At 49.5% G+C, this 19,874-nt stretch overlaps 4 protein-coding genes across 4 annotated transcripts; 2 read left to right on the top strand and 2 right to left on the bottom strand.

Annotated features, from left to right (window-relative positions):
• Positions 1–354: 354 nt before the first annotated feature.
• COL26b_006148 (uncharacterized protein) lies at positions 355–1,125 on the bottom strand (the record flags this gene model as incomplete). The annotated part of the gene is made up of 2 exons (XM_053178972.1): positions 355–676; positions 869–1,125. 2 exons carry the CDS (start codon positions 1,123–1,125, stop codon positions 355–357), a joined length of 579 nt encoding a protein of 192 aa, XP_053037098.1.
• A 7,832-nt stretch (positions 1,126–8,957) lies between these two features.
• On the top strand, positions 8,958–9,255 carry COL26b_006149 (uncharacterized protein; the record flags this gene model as incomplete). Its single annotated transcript, XM_053178973.1, is given in 2 exon segments — positions 8,958–9,221; positions 9,235–9,255. 2 exon segments carry the CDS (start codon positions 8,958–8,960, stop codon positions 9,253–9,255), a joined length of 285 nt encoding a protein of 94 aa, XP_053037099.1.
• A 5,604-nt stretch (positions 9,256–14,859) lies between these two features.
• On the top strand, positions 14,860–15,525 carry COL26b_006150 (uncharacterized protein; the record flags this gene model as incomplete). The annotated part of the gene is made up of 1 exon (XM_053178974.1): positions 14,860–15,525. One exon carries the CDS (start codon positions 14,860–14,862, stop codon positions 15,523–15,525), a length of 666 nt encoding a protein of 221 aa, XP_053037100.1.
• Positions 15,526–16,681: 1,156 nt separating this feature from the next.
• COL26b_006151 (uncharacterized protein) lies at positions 16,682–17,116 on the bottom strand (the record flags this gene model as incomplete). Its single annotated transcript, XM_053178975.1, has 2 exons — positions 16,682–16,862; positions 16,935–17,116. 2 exons carry the CDS (start codon positions 17,114–17,116, stop codon positions 16,682–16,684), a joined length of 363 nt encoding a protein of 120 aa, XP_053037101.1.
• Positions 17,117–19,874: the final 2,758 nt, after the last annotated feature.

The raw sequence follows: 19,874 nt of genomic DNA on the forward strand, positions 1-19,874 counted from the left end.
CATGCGAACGAACCCCAACCCGCAACCTTCTCGCCTCATCCGAGCCGCCTCCCGCTGCTTTGGCGCAGAAAATATTAGCCTTTGCGCGATTACGTTTTGTACTCCTGCTGCCGCCTTCGCTCTCTACGTTCCAGGGGCTCTCCCAGCTACGGCTTTCGTGACCGTCGGCTAACGCGATCCTCTGGTGGTCTTTAGTCGCAATACCAAAAGGCTAGAATAGCCATGATCTAATACCGCCTTTGGCCCGAGGTATCGGGAATCACCCATCCATCGTGGCCAAAGCTGAACCATTAGCCATTGTCATGAGATTCCCCTCCCCCCTCGTTGGCCCGTAATCGTCCGCAATGACATCGTTCAGAACTTCCACGACCCCCTGTGACACGGCCCCTCCCCCAGCACGGTGTGCTCCGGCGCCGCGTTGCCGGCCCAGGGTATCTGCACCAGCACCGTCGGCTCGTCGCCCGGGAACTCGGTGAAGTGCCCCGCGTGCACGCTTATGTTCTTCATGTCCACCGCGATCACCAGCGACGAGGACACCGTGCCGGGCTGGATATATGCGACCGTCGTCTCCGGCGGCTGCGGAGCGTCTTCCGATCCTGGGAGCGGCATCGCTTGAGAGGCGTTCTTTGGCGCAGGCGAGGTGATGCGAATGAGGCCGTTGACGATGACGGTCAACCTACGCGCAGTCAGTCGTCTGCCTCTCAGTTCACCCACACAGTGACGTCAACAGCGAAAAGTCTGGCATGAATATGAGGATCCCAAATGAAGCGATCCCCCATGTCCGTCAAGTTTCAATCCCACCAGACGAAATGTCCAGCGACCAGGTAGTCCCCTCCAGGAAGCATGAAAATCGGGCAAAAATACTCACTGCACAGCCGGCGCCCAAGCTTCTCCGACCGTTGTCCTGGGCTGGATGATGGACCACTCTGCGCGCGTCAGGTCGCCACCGAATGCGTAGTTCAGGGCTGCGCGCGCCTCGACTGGGATGGACTCGATTTGCCAGCATTCGATGACGGAGTAGCCGTTGCGCGTGCTGAGGGCTGTGATGTTGAGGGGTGTGTACGCGGCGGCTACATGGGATGAGACGCCTAGAAGGCCAAGAAAGCTTACGATGGACACACGCATGATTGAGGATTTTTCTTACAGGCTTGAGGACTTTTTGTTTGAATGATGATAACGATTGGATTCCCACTGTAGATTTAAAGAGATTTACGTGGTGAAAGTGAACATAGATTAAGGTAGGGCGAGCTGCAGGAATGGTCGGACCTCCGGACGCCCCAGGATTCGGGGTGGTTGGGGGATGTTCCTGTCAATGCAGAGCACGACCTTCGATGATGACTTTTATGTTGAATATTTTACCTTCTTGGTTGCTTTCTTTTCGGTTTTGTTTGCGAAGGAACGGTGAATCTTCATCCGGCCATTCGTAACAACTTAACAACTTTAGGATAACTACTCCGTACGTTTTTACATTCTCAGAAACGTAGCTTTGTTCTACCCAGAACAGATTCTATTGATCATACGTGTCAGACTGGAGGGATTGGTGCTACATCCAGTAGGTATCATAATGAGTAAGCAAAAACTGTTTTGTTGACTGAATCATATCGTCACCCTATGCTGTGTACCCTACGTCTGTACTTAGTGTTGCTTGAAAACGAATGTCTGTAACATGCAGCAAAGACTGGTGGAACTATCGACCTGCCGAAATATTTCGTAGTAATAAAGGTGGTACTTAATCAGACATGACGCTGAAACTGTTGAGTTGAGAAGGCACTCTACGTCAAGTTGAGCAATTCTAGGTGAGTAAAGAAGCCTGGGTAACATCATTAAGATCGGTCCACCAAGAGCACAAACTTGTCGTTGATGCTGGTTCCATTGAACGGCTTTTTGGAAGATTCTGGGGCTCCATCACGGCTTAGCCCCAGAGACCTTAGAGGTTTGTTATCAGCTCATGGATTGGGCTTTCCCGAGTGCGAGTATAGGGAGTGAACTGCTTAGAAAGACCACTTCATCAAAGACGGGATAGTGGGCAGTATGAATCTTGTTTCGGTTCATGGACCTCTTACTGCGCGGCATATCTTGAACGATGGAAACCGCGTATTGGAATGCAACGGTTGCATGTTTTCGTCGCGCATTCTCTGGCCCAGATATACCCAATCCTCTAATCAGAAATATCGGTCAAGAGTCAGGCGTCTCGTAGTCGCGGTGCCCTTTTTAACACCCTTCTACGTTACCAGTGAACATGCTGGGCATTTGAACAGTTGCAAAACGACGCGGGCCTGAAAAGATAAATTGGAAATGGAGGTAGGGGGGTGTGGTAAAAGTGTCAGGGTGTCAAACACCTTTAAGAAATGGTCGACGGCCGCAACTTTATGCGGAAATGGTTTTTGGCCGAGAAAGTTCATAGCGATGTTCCTTTTTAAGTCGGGATTCAACTCGATTCATCGATTACGCTAAGGGAAAGTGTAGTGTTAGCTACATTTCCGTGTCTTCCATCAGTTGGACGGCTCTCTTAATGCCTTACTAATACCTAAGCCTGCGGGAGTCCAATGTCCTGAACATGCCTCTTAGGCATGGTCAGACGGCAGAATCGACCCGCAAATCGCAAGGCGCTATCAAAGTCACGTCTTCATACTGAAAGTAGTCAACATAGAGTGATTGATCTATAAAGTCAGTCGCTGGAGGACATGTTCTGCGCTCGTCTCGTACACAACACTACGTAGGTTCAATTTCACGGCCACAAAACTGACAGCGGTACCGAACTCGCCCTCTCCGCTCTATCCTAACAAGACACTCATATACTAATGTGATCGTCACTTCTATTGAAATCGAGCCTTGCTGCCTCCAGAGCTACGTCATCTGGGTGTGATGGCTGCGCCGCAGTCAGCTCTCACCCCATGACATACGTATATGTAGATGAGCGGCAAACATCCTTCGATGATCATTTAAAACGGACTCGTGTCTTTCAAAAGTACATTTAAGATGCACGAGTGCCATTCGCTTCGAGTTGTAACACCACACACACCTCAACCGACGTTGACCGTGACGGTACACTGCCGCCCCTTTCTCGCCCAAATACCATCACAAGATAGGTCAACGCACGCTCATTACCTCATTAAATGTCGGCTGTCCCCTTCACCACACGCCTGTTCACCTCGACTACCGGAGAGACGGAACTGTGCCCATTGTCATCGACATCGACCACGTCCAGCGGCGCCGCAGTAGCTGACCAGCCTACCTTCTGGGAACACCTCCCAGTTGCCTTTCGTACTGAACCCCCGGGTAACGAAATCAAGACAGTGAACCATGCTACTTTGTCAGAATTTCTGAAGGTAGAGTTCTCGCTGGACCGTCTTGACGCTGTATATGGTAAACTCTGGCGTGTCGGCGCCACCCGACCAGCCAGATCACTGAACGCCCAAGTTGTGCTGGGTCGCACGATTGTACTCAACGATTCCCTTGATATGCATCTTGTTTGGGGGGACATGAAGATATTCCTGAAACCGTTGCCCCGCTATCTTCTCGAGCCTGAGTTCTGGGCACAGCACCTACCTGGTCACCATTATCATTCACCGGCCTCGCCTCAGTCTGGGATACGAGAGTGTGCTTTGGGGCTTCTATATACCTACGCATGCCTCGTAAATCGTCCGCCTGATTTCGATCTGGCGGTTAAAGAAGGCCTTTTACCAAGAGATGGGGATCAGCCATCATGGACCACGTGGCGAAAATCAGCCACGGAGCTGTTGGAACCCAAGGTTTCCGACCAAATGCACCGTCGATTTCGGCATGGCGAACTGAGACAGAACAGGCTGAATTGGATAAACATCTTCAGCGACCTTTCTAGCTGCCAGATGTATCACAATCCATGGCATACCTATACCGAATTCGCTCTTGACAACATGGCCTGGATCATTACTGCCACTGTCTACCTAGTTGTTGTCCTCACTGCTATGCAGGTTGGGCTATCTACCGACGCACTTAAGGATAACGACACGTTTCAGCGTGCCTCATACGGGTTCACGGTATTTTCGATATTAGGCCCTCTTATTGTTGTCATCATATTCATGTTGGTACTTCTGGTGGTAGTTATTCAAAACTGGCTCCGTGCCCGAAGAACGCCCCAAGGGACCGCACTTCCTATGGCAGTTCCATCGACTGGGCTTCAGAGGGGGATTGCGAGAGAAGGAAACAGGAAATAAATCATGCGATGACATCTTCAGATGAGAAAATGACACCTTTCAAAAACTGTATTTATTCCATGTTCTGGTAGGCTTTTTGCGTACCGAAGCGGAGAGGCCCAACGAGCCCTCTGCACCGCCTCCTTACAAGATTGGGGGCCCCAGATACGTTGAAGGCCCTAGATCGCAAGACTAGCCTCAGTGGCAGCATGTCACGATTGGCACCCGTAGATCGCAAATGGCACGCGTATGTCACATTGTCTGACTACAGCATGGGATGGGCACCTCAGTTCTGAGATCATGCCATGCTGTGTTAAGATGTGTTCAATTGCATCATGCTGCCTGAGTCATGGCAAGGCTGTCTGAGGGATTGTTCTGCATGGAAGCTGAAATGAGAACAAGTATTTCTTGCTATCCTTGCACACATGAAGTGCTGTAACTGGTCACCCAGCACCATCAGGATTGCAGGTAGCAACAACCTAACTTTTGTTACACCGAAAAGCCCACCAGAATCTCTCTGAAGAGAGGATCGATTGGTTTCTATTGAAAACATGACATTTGGAGGTTCTCACTTTGATAGGCTTGCAGCTGCGGATGCCTAATCCAACCCTGTTCCATCTGTAAAGAAGGGTGGTCAGCGAGTCCGATGGATCGTCAGAACCGCCTTCTTTACCTGCGACGATGGATTGCGCCACATTCTCAGGACTTCAGTACTTTTCCACTTGAGGTTTCAAAGCCACTTCAATAAAGTATTTATGGGCCTCATCCCTCACGATCACGAGCGCTTCTAATTGTGTTTATCAGGAAGAGCGCCATCATAAATGCACATTCGCTGGTATGCGTTTTTGAAGCTTCCTGTACCTCAATTCTCTGGTATTTCAATATGGCGAGTGGTACGGCCACTACCCTTGGCACAATCGCTGGCGTCATCGGGTGCATCACCGTCGCATTGAGCCTTTTTTGTACCTGCAGGAAGACGTCAACAACACCCCACGCTCGTATTGTGGCTAATCAAATCGATCTCACCAAGTTGGACCTACCACCAAACGCAACAGCAGCAGATGTTGAATCTACGTTTAGGGTTGGTTGGGACGCGCATCTTCAAAAACAAGCAGGAGAACGATTGGAGCTTGAGAACAACACTTCATATGGCGAGCCTGTATGGCTATCGTTTTATGCGAAGAGGGGTTCCTGGAAACATTGGGCTCTGCTAATGCACCAGCATAAGTATGAGCTTCGAAGAATGCGAAGCATGCCGTCCTCTGCGACTGCAGAAGATCCTGATCTCGAGACCGGTCTTGGGAACGGAGTGCAAGTAGAGGTTGATCAAGAGCCAATCGACGACTTTCGGAACTCTTCAGGCTTCGGGTGCTATTACAAGAAGGTCATAAGCAAAGATCGACTTTATTCTATGGCGATGAAAGCACGCGCAGCAGCTATTGAAGCTAACCGCAAACCCGAATTCCAACATCCCAAGCCCGAAGTCGGACTGCTGTACATAGTTCACATTGGTTGGACGAACAAGTCAAAGGCACAAGTTGACGAAGTATGTCTGAATGTGGAAAAGAGTTTTGGCACTTATAAACATATGAAAAACAACTGCCAACACTTTTGCCGCCGGTTGGCGGCTGGTGTTGTGACAAAACGGTCACAAGACTGGGGATGGTTCCAGTACATGTCTTCAAAGGATTATGAATACGTGGGACCCGAGACGATAGGCCCTTCGGGAGGGGTTGCAACTCTATGTGCGGAAAGGTTAACCAGACTGAAAGATAGCGGCCAACTTCCGGATCCACTAACGCTACGCATTGTTGATGAGCATATTGAGCGACTGAAAGGGTATGTGCGGCGGATATGGCAAGACAATCAAGACTTCGTAAGCCGACAGGCGCAAGCTGCTATGCAATATGATCAGCAGTTACAGCAGTTACAGCAGGACCAGCAAGACCAACAGAACGATGGAAATGGAATAGGTGATGGAGGCGGGGCTTCCGGAGGTTGAACGAGGATGTTTTTGTATAAGTAGTTGGCTGGGTCCGAATTGAGCAAGAAGCAGAGCACATAAATAGTCTAGCGTGGGGCATGTGACAAGTTGGAATAATTATTTGACTTTATGCGCGGGTGGGTTCTGGTTCAATTGCACTAGAAGTTCAGTCTGAACCTTCTACAACGTCTTTATTTGTGTTTTATTCTCATGAGAATATTGTTCGGGTGTTTGCCTTAGGATGTCGTATGACTTAGAAATATTGGTGTGCTTCAGAGGCAGCGGTGTGTTGAAACGGAAAGAAACTTGAATGGCATGGGGAAATTAAGAAAGAGCACTAAAGAGAAGGTGTGGAACTCCAACCCATGATGGACCCTGCCACCATACCTAGGACATGCGAGTTGTTCAACATCGTGGATTGTGGTGATCTCCTCAGTATCGAGTGCTAATTGTCTCAGAAATATCCATGATTCTCAAAAAGGAATCTCTTGTCAGAATGTGCCTCATAATGGTGACTTCGGTACGCGTGTCAGATCGCAGCGGTAAGAGGCTGAGCTCAAACCTTCCACTACTGCCACAACTGCATTCTCAATCACTGCAACTTCTACTGAGGGATTCTGATCTTTCATGAAAACCTTGAATGCCACACTTCTTGAAAAGCCTGTGACAGACCTATCAACCTAGGCACTATTGATGACACTATCTTACCCTCTCTATTACACCCATTCTTGCTCTCAGTGGCAAGAGCAATACCCATATAGTGATGATATATTAAGAGGCGATGAAATCTCATAAGCAGTCAGATATACTTGGAACATGTCATGATTTTGGAGGCATGACGTCGGCCACTTGTTCGAATGGTGGCCCGCACGACTGTGTGTCCAGGGGGCAGGGTCTTACACCAGTGAATTCGTGGAATGAGGCAGGAGACGAACTGCCGACGTGCACTTCATAATATTGCTATGCCGGATATCCAGAACTTGCAGTAATACTCATCGAAGAACTTGGGATCCCGTCCGCTCTCCCATCAATAAACCGGCGAGTACGGGATCATCTACGGGAGGAAAATCTTAGCTGACTCAGCAGGCGAAACGGGGCCCGGCAGTGACAATACCCCGCCGGAGTCCGGCCTTTGAGCCCCCTGATTCCCAGAACTGTCTCAAGGCCCCTTGCCGTGGCCTCTGCAATGTGCTTGTCAAAATGGCCTTTTAGGTCCATCGTCACCCCTGATACTTTAGCCTGGGCCTTTGGTCGAACAGTATCATCTTCGATGATGAAGCTGGATGAATCCGCCGGCCACTTCTAGTCGCGCGTGAAGTGTAAATGGCCGTCATGTCGGTTTTGAACTTTTGAATGTCGCTCCACTTCGCCTTTCCCGGTCGAATTTCTTGAGTGCTTTGACGTGTCGCTTCTCACGATCAGCTGATGGCCTGGGCCGTGAATTGATATTCTCTTCGGAAATGGATGTTGATGAGATGGAAGCTCGGTCTCGCATCGACCTCCGTCATACGTTTCAGTTTCTTTTCGTCCGCAGCACTGGCGTCCGTGCTAACCTGTCCATTTTTGTCACACCATCGCAGCATTGAGGTTTATCTCCCGCGAATTGGCGATGGACTACCCCGAGCCCTCCGTGTTTATCGGGTGAAACACTCCTTCGAATTACCGCTTATGGAATTGGAAAGTTCGAATTTGTAGCTACGGCGCGGCCTCCCACAGTGACAAAAATCACCCGATTCGCGGGCACTTTCCGGAAAACACTATTCGGAAAACACTGTACGGGCACTTTGACATGTGTCTTCTACCGATTGAGGAAAGCTTCGTTCGAATTTGCAGGTTTCTCTCCGGGCGAGTGAAACATGGTGGATATTCATTCTTTTTCTGGAAGCCCATTGTAGGCCCTACAGCTCGATAGTGTCTGTCTCTTAAGTAGTGACATGCGTCTAATTCTTACTTTACGCCTACTCCTAATGTGACCCCTCCCAGACGATATTTGCGCGCTCCTTGGACGTCTGATTTCCTCGCCGATCGACGCTGGCGATCACACAGGCCGAGTGTGATAAGCTTAAATCTCCGTCTCCCCTCGTTGGGCTCACGTCAGCTATCGCTCAAATCGAACCGGATTTAGCATGACTATGTTGCCCTCCTTTATTCGACAACGCTACAGCCCCGACGATACGGACGGCCGGCACACGTACACTCCTATAAGAGACGATGACTGGAGCACAGAATCCAAGCCCTCGGTCGATGAGGTAGAGGATGGCTCAATATTAGAGGCAGACGAGTCGCTACTTCCCATCAACACACGTCGGCAGGAAACGTGGAGGAGGCTTTTGAGACATCTCTACTGCCTGGTCCCAAGTTTCCTAAGATCAACAGAAACGAAGGCAAAACCGCTTCGCTCTTCGGCTTGGCTAGGTAACAAAGACCATGCTCAGTATCTTTGATTGCCAAGCTGACGTATTGTTAAAGATGGTTTGCGAGGTATCGCAGCACTATGTGTTGTATTTGTACACTGCGGTCTGATCTGGTTCTCATTTGACGTCCAGTTAGCATGGACGCCGGATCCACCTCGGCGATGGTGGCTCTACCAGCTGCCTATCCTACGGCTCGTTGTCTCGGGGCTCGCTCCAGTCAGCGTTTTCTTCGTCGTGTCCGGCTACACAATATCGCACAACTTTCTAACGTTGGTTCGTAAAGGAGAGTTCGAGAAAGCAGGCTCGGCCATCGCGTCGTCCGTCTTCCGCCGACATACCCGGCTTTTCCTTCCACCCGCCGTGGTCGGGTTTGTCACCCTCATGATGGGCTATTTCAACATGTTCCCCGACAAGGGATTACCCGGCGTGGCTTATCCGACAAGGCCTCTGCCACACTTTGACTCTCTCTGGGGCCAGCTGCAGTACTACATCCATGCCGAGGTCCTCACCACCGACCCCATCGGCCAGCCTGTTGTTCGAGCCGATTCCGAAGACCCAGAGCCTCTACTTGACCCCCACCTCTGGACAATCCCTATCGAGTTTATGAGCTCCATGGTGGTGTTCATGTTCCTGACGGCATTCACCAGAGTGCATAACAAAGTCAGGATGCTCTTTGCACTAAGCTTAGCGATATATCTCCAATGGGTCTTTGTCTATTGGGGTACGTTCTTGTTTCTCAGCGGCATGTTCTTGTGCGACCTGCATTTGGAGCTCGAGGACAGGCAATGGAGGTGGCCAACCAGGCAATCCGAGCCCGAACAACGGGACACTTTGCCCTCGGATGCGGCTGTACATCGGACGGCGGAGCGATGCCAAATGTCCCATCGCATACTTGGACGGGGCGTCGGGCTCGTATCATTTTTGATCTCATTGTGGCTGCTCAGCATGCCAGAAGACATGGAGGATGCGGCGAAGTCACCTGGCTACGTGATCCTGGCATCCTGGGTTCCAGCAAGATTCAAAGAGGCCCTTGTGATACCAATCGGTGCAGTGCTAACAGTGTTCGTTGTCGACCAAAACCCGTTCTTGCAGATTCTTTTCACCAATCGTTTCTCCCAATACATGGGCAAGATCTCTTTCTCGCTGTATATGATCCATGGTCCACTCCTATACTCGTTAGGCTTGATCCTAGCCCGGTGGACTTTGGGTCTTGTCGGTGGCGGAGACACTGAGATGTCCTACATTTTTGGGATTTTCTTGGCATTAATCCTGTGGGCGCCTGCGGCGATATATGTATCCGACCTGACTACTACGTTCGTAGATGCGAAGGCGATAGACTTCTCTAAGTGGGCATATAAGATGCTTTTAAAGAATGAATGATAGATTAGACAGGCGAACTGGAATAAACTTTCCAAGGATACATCGCTAGGCCTTTCTCAATACCTTTCAATTATTGTTCTTAGCAATCTAGCGAAGCACTACGCTATCTAGATAAGCATACCAGGAATACAGTAGAACTAAAACTTACCTTTCCATGTTAGTAGTCAGTTCCCAAAGTTCTTTTAGCATCTCTTCACATTTAACTAAACAACAAAGAGACAACCTACTTTTCTCATATAAGAGCGATTACTTTTCCTATAGGTTTATAGAACTCTATAAAGCTAGTGTTACTATTGTTATTGTTATTATTGTTGTTATTATTGTTATTGTTGTTGTTGTTGTTATTATTGTTGTTGTTATGATTGTTGTTGTTGTTGTTGTTGTTATTGTTATTATTATTGTTATTATCGTTGTTATTGTTATTATCGTTATCATCATTATCATCAGCGTCATCAGCTCTTTTGTTATCATTATTGCTGCTATCCTTGCTATCGTCACTATACTCGTTGTTCATTCTTGTCGTCTGTTGCTATGATTGATTTCTTTGGTTTTACTCCTTTTACTGCTCCTTAGTTGGAGTAACTTAGTACACAGGAAATTCACTTGCTCTAGCAGAGTAGAAAAGGCGGCCTGAAAACAACGGTGGAGCGTGGTACATTCCAGCTTTCAATTTCAAAGTACCAAAAGTGCGTCCAGCGCACGACACAATTCTCCAATAGTCTTCAATCTACTCTCGGCCACAGGCAAGTGATCGGATTGGTAGGATTGCTGGCCTGGAGTTCGCTGGATTCATCATTCAGCCCAATAAGAAGCTGGAGACTATCCCAGCCAGCGCAACCGTTCAGCTCACGCAGGGGCTGACGATGAGCCACATTCAATTGGCTGTGGGGACTGGGGTGGTTGGGGCTTATCTAAGGCGACATAAGCAGCTAGCACCGAAGTGGTCAAGATCCCTGGACATGTAAACGGGTCTTTTGAAATCTGGTCAGCCTGATTTCGCAAAACTCTTCTGCATCCTTTTCTTGCGTTTCGAGGACCTTTAAGTTGTGTATGGGCATGAGAGTGGAGCTACACCACCACACACATGAAGGTCAAAGTCCAAATTTCAAAGTGGCCACTCTATCCCCAGATCCCGACAACGACCACGCCAGTCCGCCCATAGAAGGGGGGAAACGGTCTGACAGCGGCAATAATCACTCAATTGAGGAAACATCCCTTGACGAGCTGGAATTGGAGAATGACGAAGATGAACAGATGAAAAAAACGATATCGCATGACGATCTCGATGGTCTAGATCACAGTGGCGACGAATCAGGCAGGGAAGAGTCGGGATCTCCGCCTGCAATGGCAAATGACAATACTGGCATTATTGGCAAAGTAGGTTTCCGTTCCTAGCGCTCAATGGCTGAGTTGCAGTGCCTTGGTTGTGTAGACTGACCGATCTACAGACGGACGAGCCTCATTTAAGCTCTGCGCTCGTGCCATACGTCCATATTCATGATGGACATGAAGATAATGGCGACGAAGATCTGGTACAGACCTCAGAATTTGATAGAGAACCGAGGCCATATGAGGGTTCTTCCAAACAAACGCCTCATCGGTCAAGTGAATCATCCAACGAGCTAAGTGAAAGCGAGCCGCTGGATGACCACTTCCGACGAAAGCCAGCATCATACGGAAGCCCGGCCCCCAGACCTCGTCCTAGCGCGGGGCCAAATATATCGGATGAGTGAGATGATTCTGGTGACATCCGAAACTATCATAGTGATGCCAGCTCGTCTGGTGTTGAAACTAGTCGCCAGGATGCAAGTGATGAGCGATATCATCGAAAGTGGGATTGGGAGGAGGACGACGAAATACCGATGCCGTCGCGCCGAGAGTTGGCAGAATGGAGGAGACGCCAAAACCAAATGAAAAGACGAAAAGGTCGCAGAACATCTGACAGCCCCTATTCTAGCGATTCAGTGGATATCAGTAATGTCCGCATCAGTCGTCGCCGAAGAGAAAGCCGAAGTCGGATCCGGTATCTCGGTGACAGGCGAAGCCGCAGTCACAATCGAACTCATAGACGCGGTTACGTACCCCCGATCTCCGCGCACAGGGATGAAAACGACGCACAACTCGCTGAGACCTTATCGTTCGACTTGAACGACAAAACTTTCATAAGAGACGCCAGACGATCTAATGGAATCACGAGCGGCATGCTTCAAGCTTGGTTTAGGAAACGTGCAAGCTTCGGCGATGTTATCGATACCGAACTTGTTGTCATTCATGCAGCAGAGAGTTTCACAGATGAGAAGGCAAAAGGTGTGGTGACGCTATATTGTCAAAAAGATGCCCTAGATCATTTTGTAATTTCGCCGCGTCAGATCTATTGGCTGTAGGTATTTCTCATGATAAAATACAGAGCAAGACTGACTTCTCGGCAGGCATGTGCGGCATATTTCAGACGTCATTAAATTGATAAGGGTGCGCATTCTCTCTCTTGAAACTATGAAAGAAGAAAGGCTGACCGATGGAAACACAGTCTCGTCATCTGCTGTCCACTTGTTCATACAAGATACCGATCTCTTGCGCTGGGTCTTCTTGAACGTGTCTCTCCTCAGGACCAAGACTTGAGTCTCAAGGCGACCCTAAGCGGCCAAGAAGCTAGGACCAATGTTTTCCGTGTTGACGGAATTTCCGCTGGTAATCCACTCCTCCGAGATTCGGTTACCTACTACTCTACTCCCTATCTTGTCTTTCGCGAAGGTCAGAGGAAGATGGGCCACGATAACATGGAGAGCCTTCTCAGTGCTCACTACGGTTATGATGTGGGCGAAAATAGAGACAACATGCAGGTACTTTCTGAAATGCAGAAGTGGCTTGGCAAAGACGTTCTTCATGTTGCTAGAATGAAGAGACTTCTCATCGGGCCAGGTGAGTTTTATTGTGCCTGATTTCGGACACCGCAGCTTACGCAGAACTCCAGAGGTTCTATTGAAATGGAGTGAGGTGCCACTGTCTGCTATCTGCAAAGATAGTATAATCTTCGACGAGAGCAACCCCCGACCGCTTGTGACCGTGAGAATCACAGACTTCCATGGCAAGGAGTACTACTCCTATATCAAGCACGACTTTAGTTTCGCTGTAAGTTCGATTGCAGACCAGAATATCAAGCTCCAAATTTGAGCAACCAAAGTGTAGTTCTCAACCTGACCCTTTCTTCGTAGGAGCTTATTGCCCGTATTGCAAGCCTCACCTCACTCGAAGATTTCAACATCTTCCACGACGCACATAACGGTTCCAACGTAGACCCGGAACTTTGGACAATTATGTTGGAGGAAGCAGTGACCACTTTCAATGACCTTCACCTGCGTTTGAAGAGGAAAGCTCCTAAACGACATCTTCATCACGACCGTGAGCCAAGATACTACCACATAAAGTCCCAGCCCGACTATGACGGACCACTTGTCCACGAGGATACATTCATTGGAAGTAACGCAAGCCGCCTCAGCTCTTTTGAAAATGAGAGTGATGAAGAAGCACCTACATCGAATCCGTCGCCAATCGCTCAGCGTGGCAGCTTTGTGCGAACTCGAAGCTTCCAGGGATCCGGTAGGAGGGTACCCTCCAAGCCATTCACTACAGCTACAACCCCATTCCTAATGTGGAAAGTCACACTAGGGAGTAGGAGGAAGCAAAAAGAAGAGGGCAGCATGGGTACGATGGGTCTTCTGCTCATCAAGATTGATAGTTCTCTCAGAGGCAATATCCTTTACGGGAAGATTTACAAAAGTGGTTACGAGTGCTCTCTTGAAGATATCTGCGGCCGATATGATACTTTGAGTATCTTGAACTCAGCATGCGCGATAGTTGAAGCTTCACCAGGCGAATCCGCGGAAGGCGCAGAAGCAGGGTCATCACACCAGAAGCCGTCGCAGAAGCCGAGCCCTGTTGTGCCCAGTTCAACTGGTGATCTCCCTAAGGCACAGAGCGACCTAACCTCGAGTCCCATGGAACAAGCTAATGAGTTGATACGGGACATATTCATAATTTCTAGGACGATTTTGAATCTGTACTTGCCCATCAACGATGTCGGGGAGGGATTCAATTCAGACGCCAAAGGTGTTATAAATCGGGTTTGGGGTGCATTAGACTTAATTTTCAGAGTAAGTAGCTGACAGTGACTCTTCGTCATCTTGCCCCCCCTCTCAACATCCTGTTACCATGGTGGAGGTGTTGGTCTTTGTTAACATAACTTCAGCACATTCAATTCGCCGCAGTGATGAATGCCGTTGAGGGCGAACAGTCCTGGACTATCAAAGTGTCCTGCAACAGCCATTTTAAGAGCCCCATAGCTAGATTATGCGATGCTTGTGAAAGCAAAACGGAGTACAATCTCGTCGGCGCTCTTGAACACCTTCACGCTGGCAGGGAATATACTCAGTCCCCGGGCCATCAGATCCCAGCCACACCTCACGAAGACCCATGTATCGCATGGCTTCAAAATGCAAAGCCAGGGGAGAAGGGCCCTGCGTTTGATACTCTGATGGAAGATATGAGAATCTTCCTCCGGGACCTTTTGAGAATTCTCCATCTATGTCGACAGCTTCGTTACTTTTTTGCGAGACCAGGAAATTTACCGGAAGACGACTTGCATAAAAATGGCAACAGTCGAGACACTGCTGGTGGCACTAAGCGGCCTACTGAAGCTAGTAAAGAGGCAGAAGAGGGGGGCGAAAGCCATTCAAGGCCATCTAACGAGGTCAAGCGCGACCAACAGTCCCAGAAGCCGGAGAGAAGCAATCACCAGGCTGAGGCGCCAGGTTTGCCTACTAGCATTGTTCTTGCCTTCGAGAAAATTGTCCTCTTATTCTCCGTGCGGGCTCGAATGGCTTTGCTGACGTTGAGAGAGAAGGAAAACATGGGTCACCGACAGAATGTCTGCAAGACGCGTTACGTGTCCACAGTCGATACGGCACTTAGAAGACTTGAAACCGCAAGAGAGGATCTGATCAACGGTATTGCCGCCAAGAATCTCAGTAGCGGTCGACTCGATGCCGTCGGAGGCGAGTACATTGCGGCGATGGCTATGGCCAATGTACAGACGGGCGCCTTTCGTATCAGTGCTGGGCCACAAGTGCCTATACACAAAGCACAGGCGCAGACGATGTCATTGGACCTGATCGCCTTCTACACAGCTCACCTGAATGCCCTAGACTTCAAGACAAATCAGCACCCTCACCGGCGAGCATTCGTTGCGATTCGCGCACTTGAAGAGGAACTCCAGGCTCTCAGATACCTCAACATAACTCAGTGGCATTGTCTTGACAACAGTAAACGCGTCTCAGATCCCACATCCTTCCGCGTTGTAGATCGAGAAAGAAACGCTCGCTTCTCGCTGGAGAAAAAAGCTGTTGAGCGCGCCAAGGCAGACCGACGGCGTGAGGGTAACGAGTTGCTGACCATGTTGCACCGGGCTGGCGACCTGCGGGCAAAGGTGAAAGAGAGCATTGAGGTCCTGGACGAGGGACATTGGAATGTCCTCCGAGTGTTCACCTTGTACACATTACTTTTCCTGCCTCTGTAAGTTTATTCAGCCCCTGAAGGAGCCCCTTGAATAGGTACAAATCCTACGTTGAAAAGAGATTGACTTGCTCTCCAGGTCATTCGTCACGAGTTTCTTTGGAATGAATACGGCGGATATTCGCCACATGCCACAGAGCTCATGGACGTACTGGGCAATAGCTGTACCGATTACGCTATTGGTGTTGTGTTCGGCGTACTTATACGCGTACAATTGGGATGCTATTACGAGGCGGGTGACCGGAAAGACATGGCTAGATGAGGGTGTTAGTCATTCTAGCGAGACTCGTGCTAATCGAGCTATCGACTCTTGGGAGTCATACATGCCCAGAAGACTTGGTGGTCGGCGTAAGATACGTAGATCGACCTTAGGCAATCATGGCAATGGTGGCTGGAGAGATACCTGGGGCCTGCGGAAAGGAGAAACAATAGCTGAGTTGGCATAACGATGCCGAGTTTCCAACAAGACTGCCTATTTTTCCTATGCTTGAGCGACCGTTTCTCTTGTGACAGCACTCCACTTGACCGTCGCTGTCGTCGCTTTTGTCCTGTCTGCTATGGTTATTGTCTTTATCATCGTCATCGTTATCGCCATCGTCATTGTCGTCACCGCTACTATCGTGCTCAGTAGGAGCAATAAGTACGCAGGAAACATAGCTGCGCAGATACGATTTAGGCGGTATCTTTGTGAAACAGCGTTATCAGAGGGACATTTTCATTTTCCGAGCACCTTGGCCTGTTTACTTTCAGACCTTCCCATCTCTTGGAATCTCGTGTCTCCAAAGACCACCTTCCGTTGCTCGGGGGTCATTTGGCAATGCGAGACTCCCCTCTTTGCACCTTCTCAAATTCAAGCGGTTCCGAAGTGCACTTTTAGAAAATCGAGAAGGTCAAAATTAGACTGCTTGCCTGTGAAGTGTCGGGATTCCTGTACAAGAAACCGAGGAGTCACAGATTTGAGACAAACTTGAAATCATTAAATGGTATGAATGATTCACTAGCTCTAACAAGGGACCAGCCACTTTGGATTCTATTTCAGTTCGCAAAGCCCGTACCAAAGTGTATCGCGCCGGATCCACTGGATGCAACCGAGTTTCCCACAATATTCTGGACGTGAGATTTGATCGAAAAGATTCCCTTTCGATTGACGGAATTGACTGTTAGGCCGCGCTGTCGTTGAAGTCGAGTGATTTGAAAATTTTAGTAACGGCCAAGTTCCTCAGTTTCTGCAAGATCGATTCCATCAGGGCTTCTACTTTGCCCGCCTCGCGGACCTTCTCGCGGTAGAAATCAACGAATGTCGACCAATTTCTATCCTCACTTCTCTGCTTCATTTCTTTCCTGATTGCGTTGAAGATGTATCCAATTCGCTTCGCCTGATTGTTGCAAAGTTCGAGAAATGCGTTCACATACCCTGGGAACTTCGTGTTGGGTTCATCTCGGACAACCTTGACAACATCCAAGACTATTGGGAAAGAATCTCCCACTCTGTCAATAGCGTTTGGAAGATCGTTAATGTCCTTGATTATCTGGAAGAGCTTTTCGAGCTTCTCGAATAAGGCGATGGTTGAGGCAGCCGTGCTGGAGACTTCCATCTTGAGATGCAGTGCGTGTCCGAGTGACGTGAAGGCTTTGCGGCTAGAAACTTGACGACAAATCTTGTCAGAAAAAAGGAGGGATAGCAATGGTACGCAAACCGTCTGCAGCCGCCAGGTGAGATGCATGGCGCCTCCTTGGTGTAGTTAAGTCGCAGCGTTCAGCTGTCAGTCGTATGTTCGTCATCAAGCAGTAAACCCGTGGCCTTTGGATGATGTGCGTACAATTGGTATCATGGTCATCACAATCAGGCTCTCGAGGAACAAACTTCCAAGGCCGAGTGAGGTGATAAACAACGTGCATCGGCATCATTGGCTCATTGTCTGCATGTTGACCGTGCAGAATAGAGGCTATGCGAGCCATCGCGCATTGTAAGTAAATCACAGGAGCAATGTCAGACTAGGCATCTGACATGCATACGAACTATGATGCGGGGTAATAATAGAAAAGCACGCAAGCGCACCACTTTTGTTGGTACCTCATGTTGCAACTCGGGAGGAGTACTCGGCTTCAATACAAGTCAATGTTCGAAGAAATCGTGGGGCATGTGTTCAAAGTCTTTTCACTCACCCATCAAAAGATAGGTAAGGGGCCTGTGATAGTTTTCTCCTGCTGTTGATTCATCGGGATCGGAGAGCTGCTCATGTCCGGCTTCTCAAGTGCTTTGTATGCTGCTTTATTACCAGGCAACCGTCCCCTGATTTGCAACGTTCCCCAGCACAAGCTGGCTTATCTGTATCAGCGCGGGTCCAGGACAAAGTTGGAAGGCGCATGCACAGAGCCCCGATGAGGGCAAACTAACCAAAGAGGGGTGACTTACGTCTGGCTAGGCATCCCAGTAAACGGTTGCCTCACAGCCTGGTCTGCCTTTCCAGGCGAACCATCGAAATTGAGAGAAGCAGTACGGTACTATATTTTCGTCCCTTAATTCTGCACTTTTTCTCGCCCACTCGCAATCATATTGCCGGCGTATTTGGTATCTAGGCATCCTTCGTACTACATTCGCGGTCGTCAAACAAGCTTGGCCCGATATACAGAGGACACCCCGACGCGTTGATGCTAGCCTCAGGACAAACTGAAGGAGCCAACTACGATATACATGAATCCCGGAAAGTCCGAGAAGAGTGGAGAGGGGAAGTGCCCGCGAGAAGATGAGAATAAGACACGACAGTATAAGTCGCGGAAGCGTCCAGGGGACTCATCGAATCCATCGAATAAGCGCCCCGAAAACAACGGCGCTTATAGAGTCCACCGGAAAAATCGAAAGTATCCCGACATTTCCTACATAGGTCCTGGTGGGTATCAGTTGTCCGATCACATGGCAGAGTATTTATACTCCCATCCACCACCTCCACCGCCACCACCGCCGGAAGCGAATCCAAACACACCACCCAAAGTGCGTCCGCTGGCATCATCACAACCACATCCATACCCTGCAGCAGCTCCACGACAACCCTCAACAGGCAGTAATATGAATGGGGCATGGTTGCCACCTTTCCACCAACCTGGATATCGGCCTATTCCGCATCTGAATGTTGCGCCAGGCTGGTGGAACGGCGTGCCGCCCGCCCACTTGGTGCTCAACGTCCCAGTCAACCAGCCAGCTGCCCTGCCGCCATATCCTTATCCTCATCCGCTGCCACAAGCTCCTTACGTTCATCAGGGTCCTCCGAGATATGGCCAAGGTTTCCAAGAACCTGACTTCGTCCCTGTGTTTCGACCAAAACCACGCCAACCACGAATTGAAGACATGCCTCCGTGCGTTGACTGCGGCATAGGGCTGGTTCAACAACAGGTGCGAGACTTGCTCAGCGACAAGGACCACGAGAAATCCAAGAAAGCGAGGAGAAGGAAGGAGCGAGCAGCAGCCGCAGCACAAAAGGATGCCATGGCGAAGAACGTGGCGTTCGTGCGCGATGAGTTCGGGAAATTGTTGGAGGATAGTGTCAGGGATGTCATGGTGCGACGTCGGGACCGTTTGAGAGATCTGGACGTTGATCCAGAGCCACATCGGAGAGCCATTCCGCTGGAGTATCGCCGATCAAAAACGCCTGTAGCAATCACCCAGGACCTCTGGGACTCATTGGAGAGGGGCCGGGCTCTGGAGCAGTCAGAATTGACTTTGCAACAAATTACCGAGTTGATCAGTCGAACTCGAGGGCTGGAACTTCAATCTTCGAAAGGTGATACCGAGGACGAGCGTCACAAACAATTGGAATCGCTCCAAGCTCAAGTCGATTCGTTGGAAGCGAGAACAGTGCCATACCAGCGCAGGCCCGAGCTGATCATGGATCACCCTACATTCCCAGATGCTCGTTTCGCTGAGGCACGGCAACACCGCACTCACAGTCAGCCTCCTCGCGGCCGCCAGCATGAGAGGTACTTTATGAATCAGAGGCCTCGCACACCTCGGTCGCGCAGCCGACGGAGGCCGTATCATTTCGTGGGCGAGGAGTTGCACTCTCCCTACGAGGATGGACTTTATTCAGACAGCTACGAGGGACTTCCAGAGCTGCGTCGTAGGCCTCCTCGACGGTATCACATACCGTTTGCGCCCGAAGTTCCAGATTACTACGAATCTTAGGATTGAACAGTTTGATTGTACATTTTGGCTGGAAATCCTGTAAATTATTGCCCTAGTTGAAGAGAAATGAGAACTTAATATCTGAACATTGACTCCCTGCCCAAGCTGTGTACCTGACAAGACAGCCTGGATGTCAGAAGCACGGAGAAATCCAGATGTTTTGACCAAGAGAA

This window comes from Colletotrichum chrysophilum (genome assembly GCF_026319265.1).
Source record: "Colletotrichum chrysophilum strain AFK26 chromosome Unknown scaffold_44, whole genome shotgun sequence".
Classification (NCBI taxonomy): domain Eukaryota; kingdom Fungi; phylum Ascomycota; class Sordariomycetes; order Glomerellales; family Glomerellaceae; genus Colletotrichum; species Colletotrichum chrysophilum.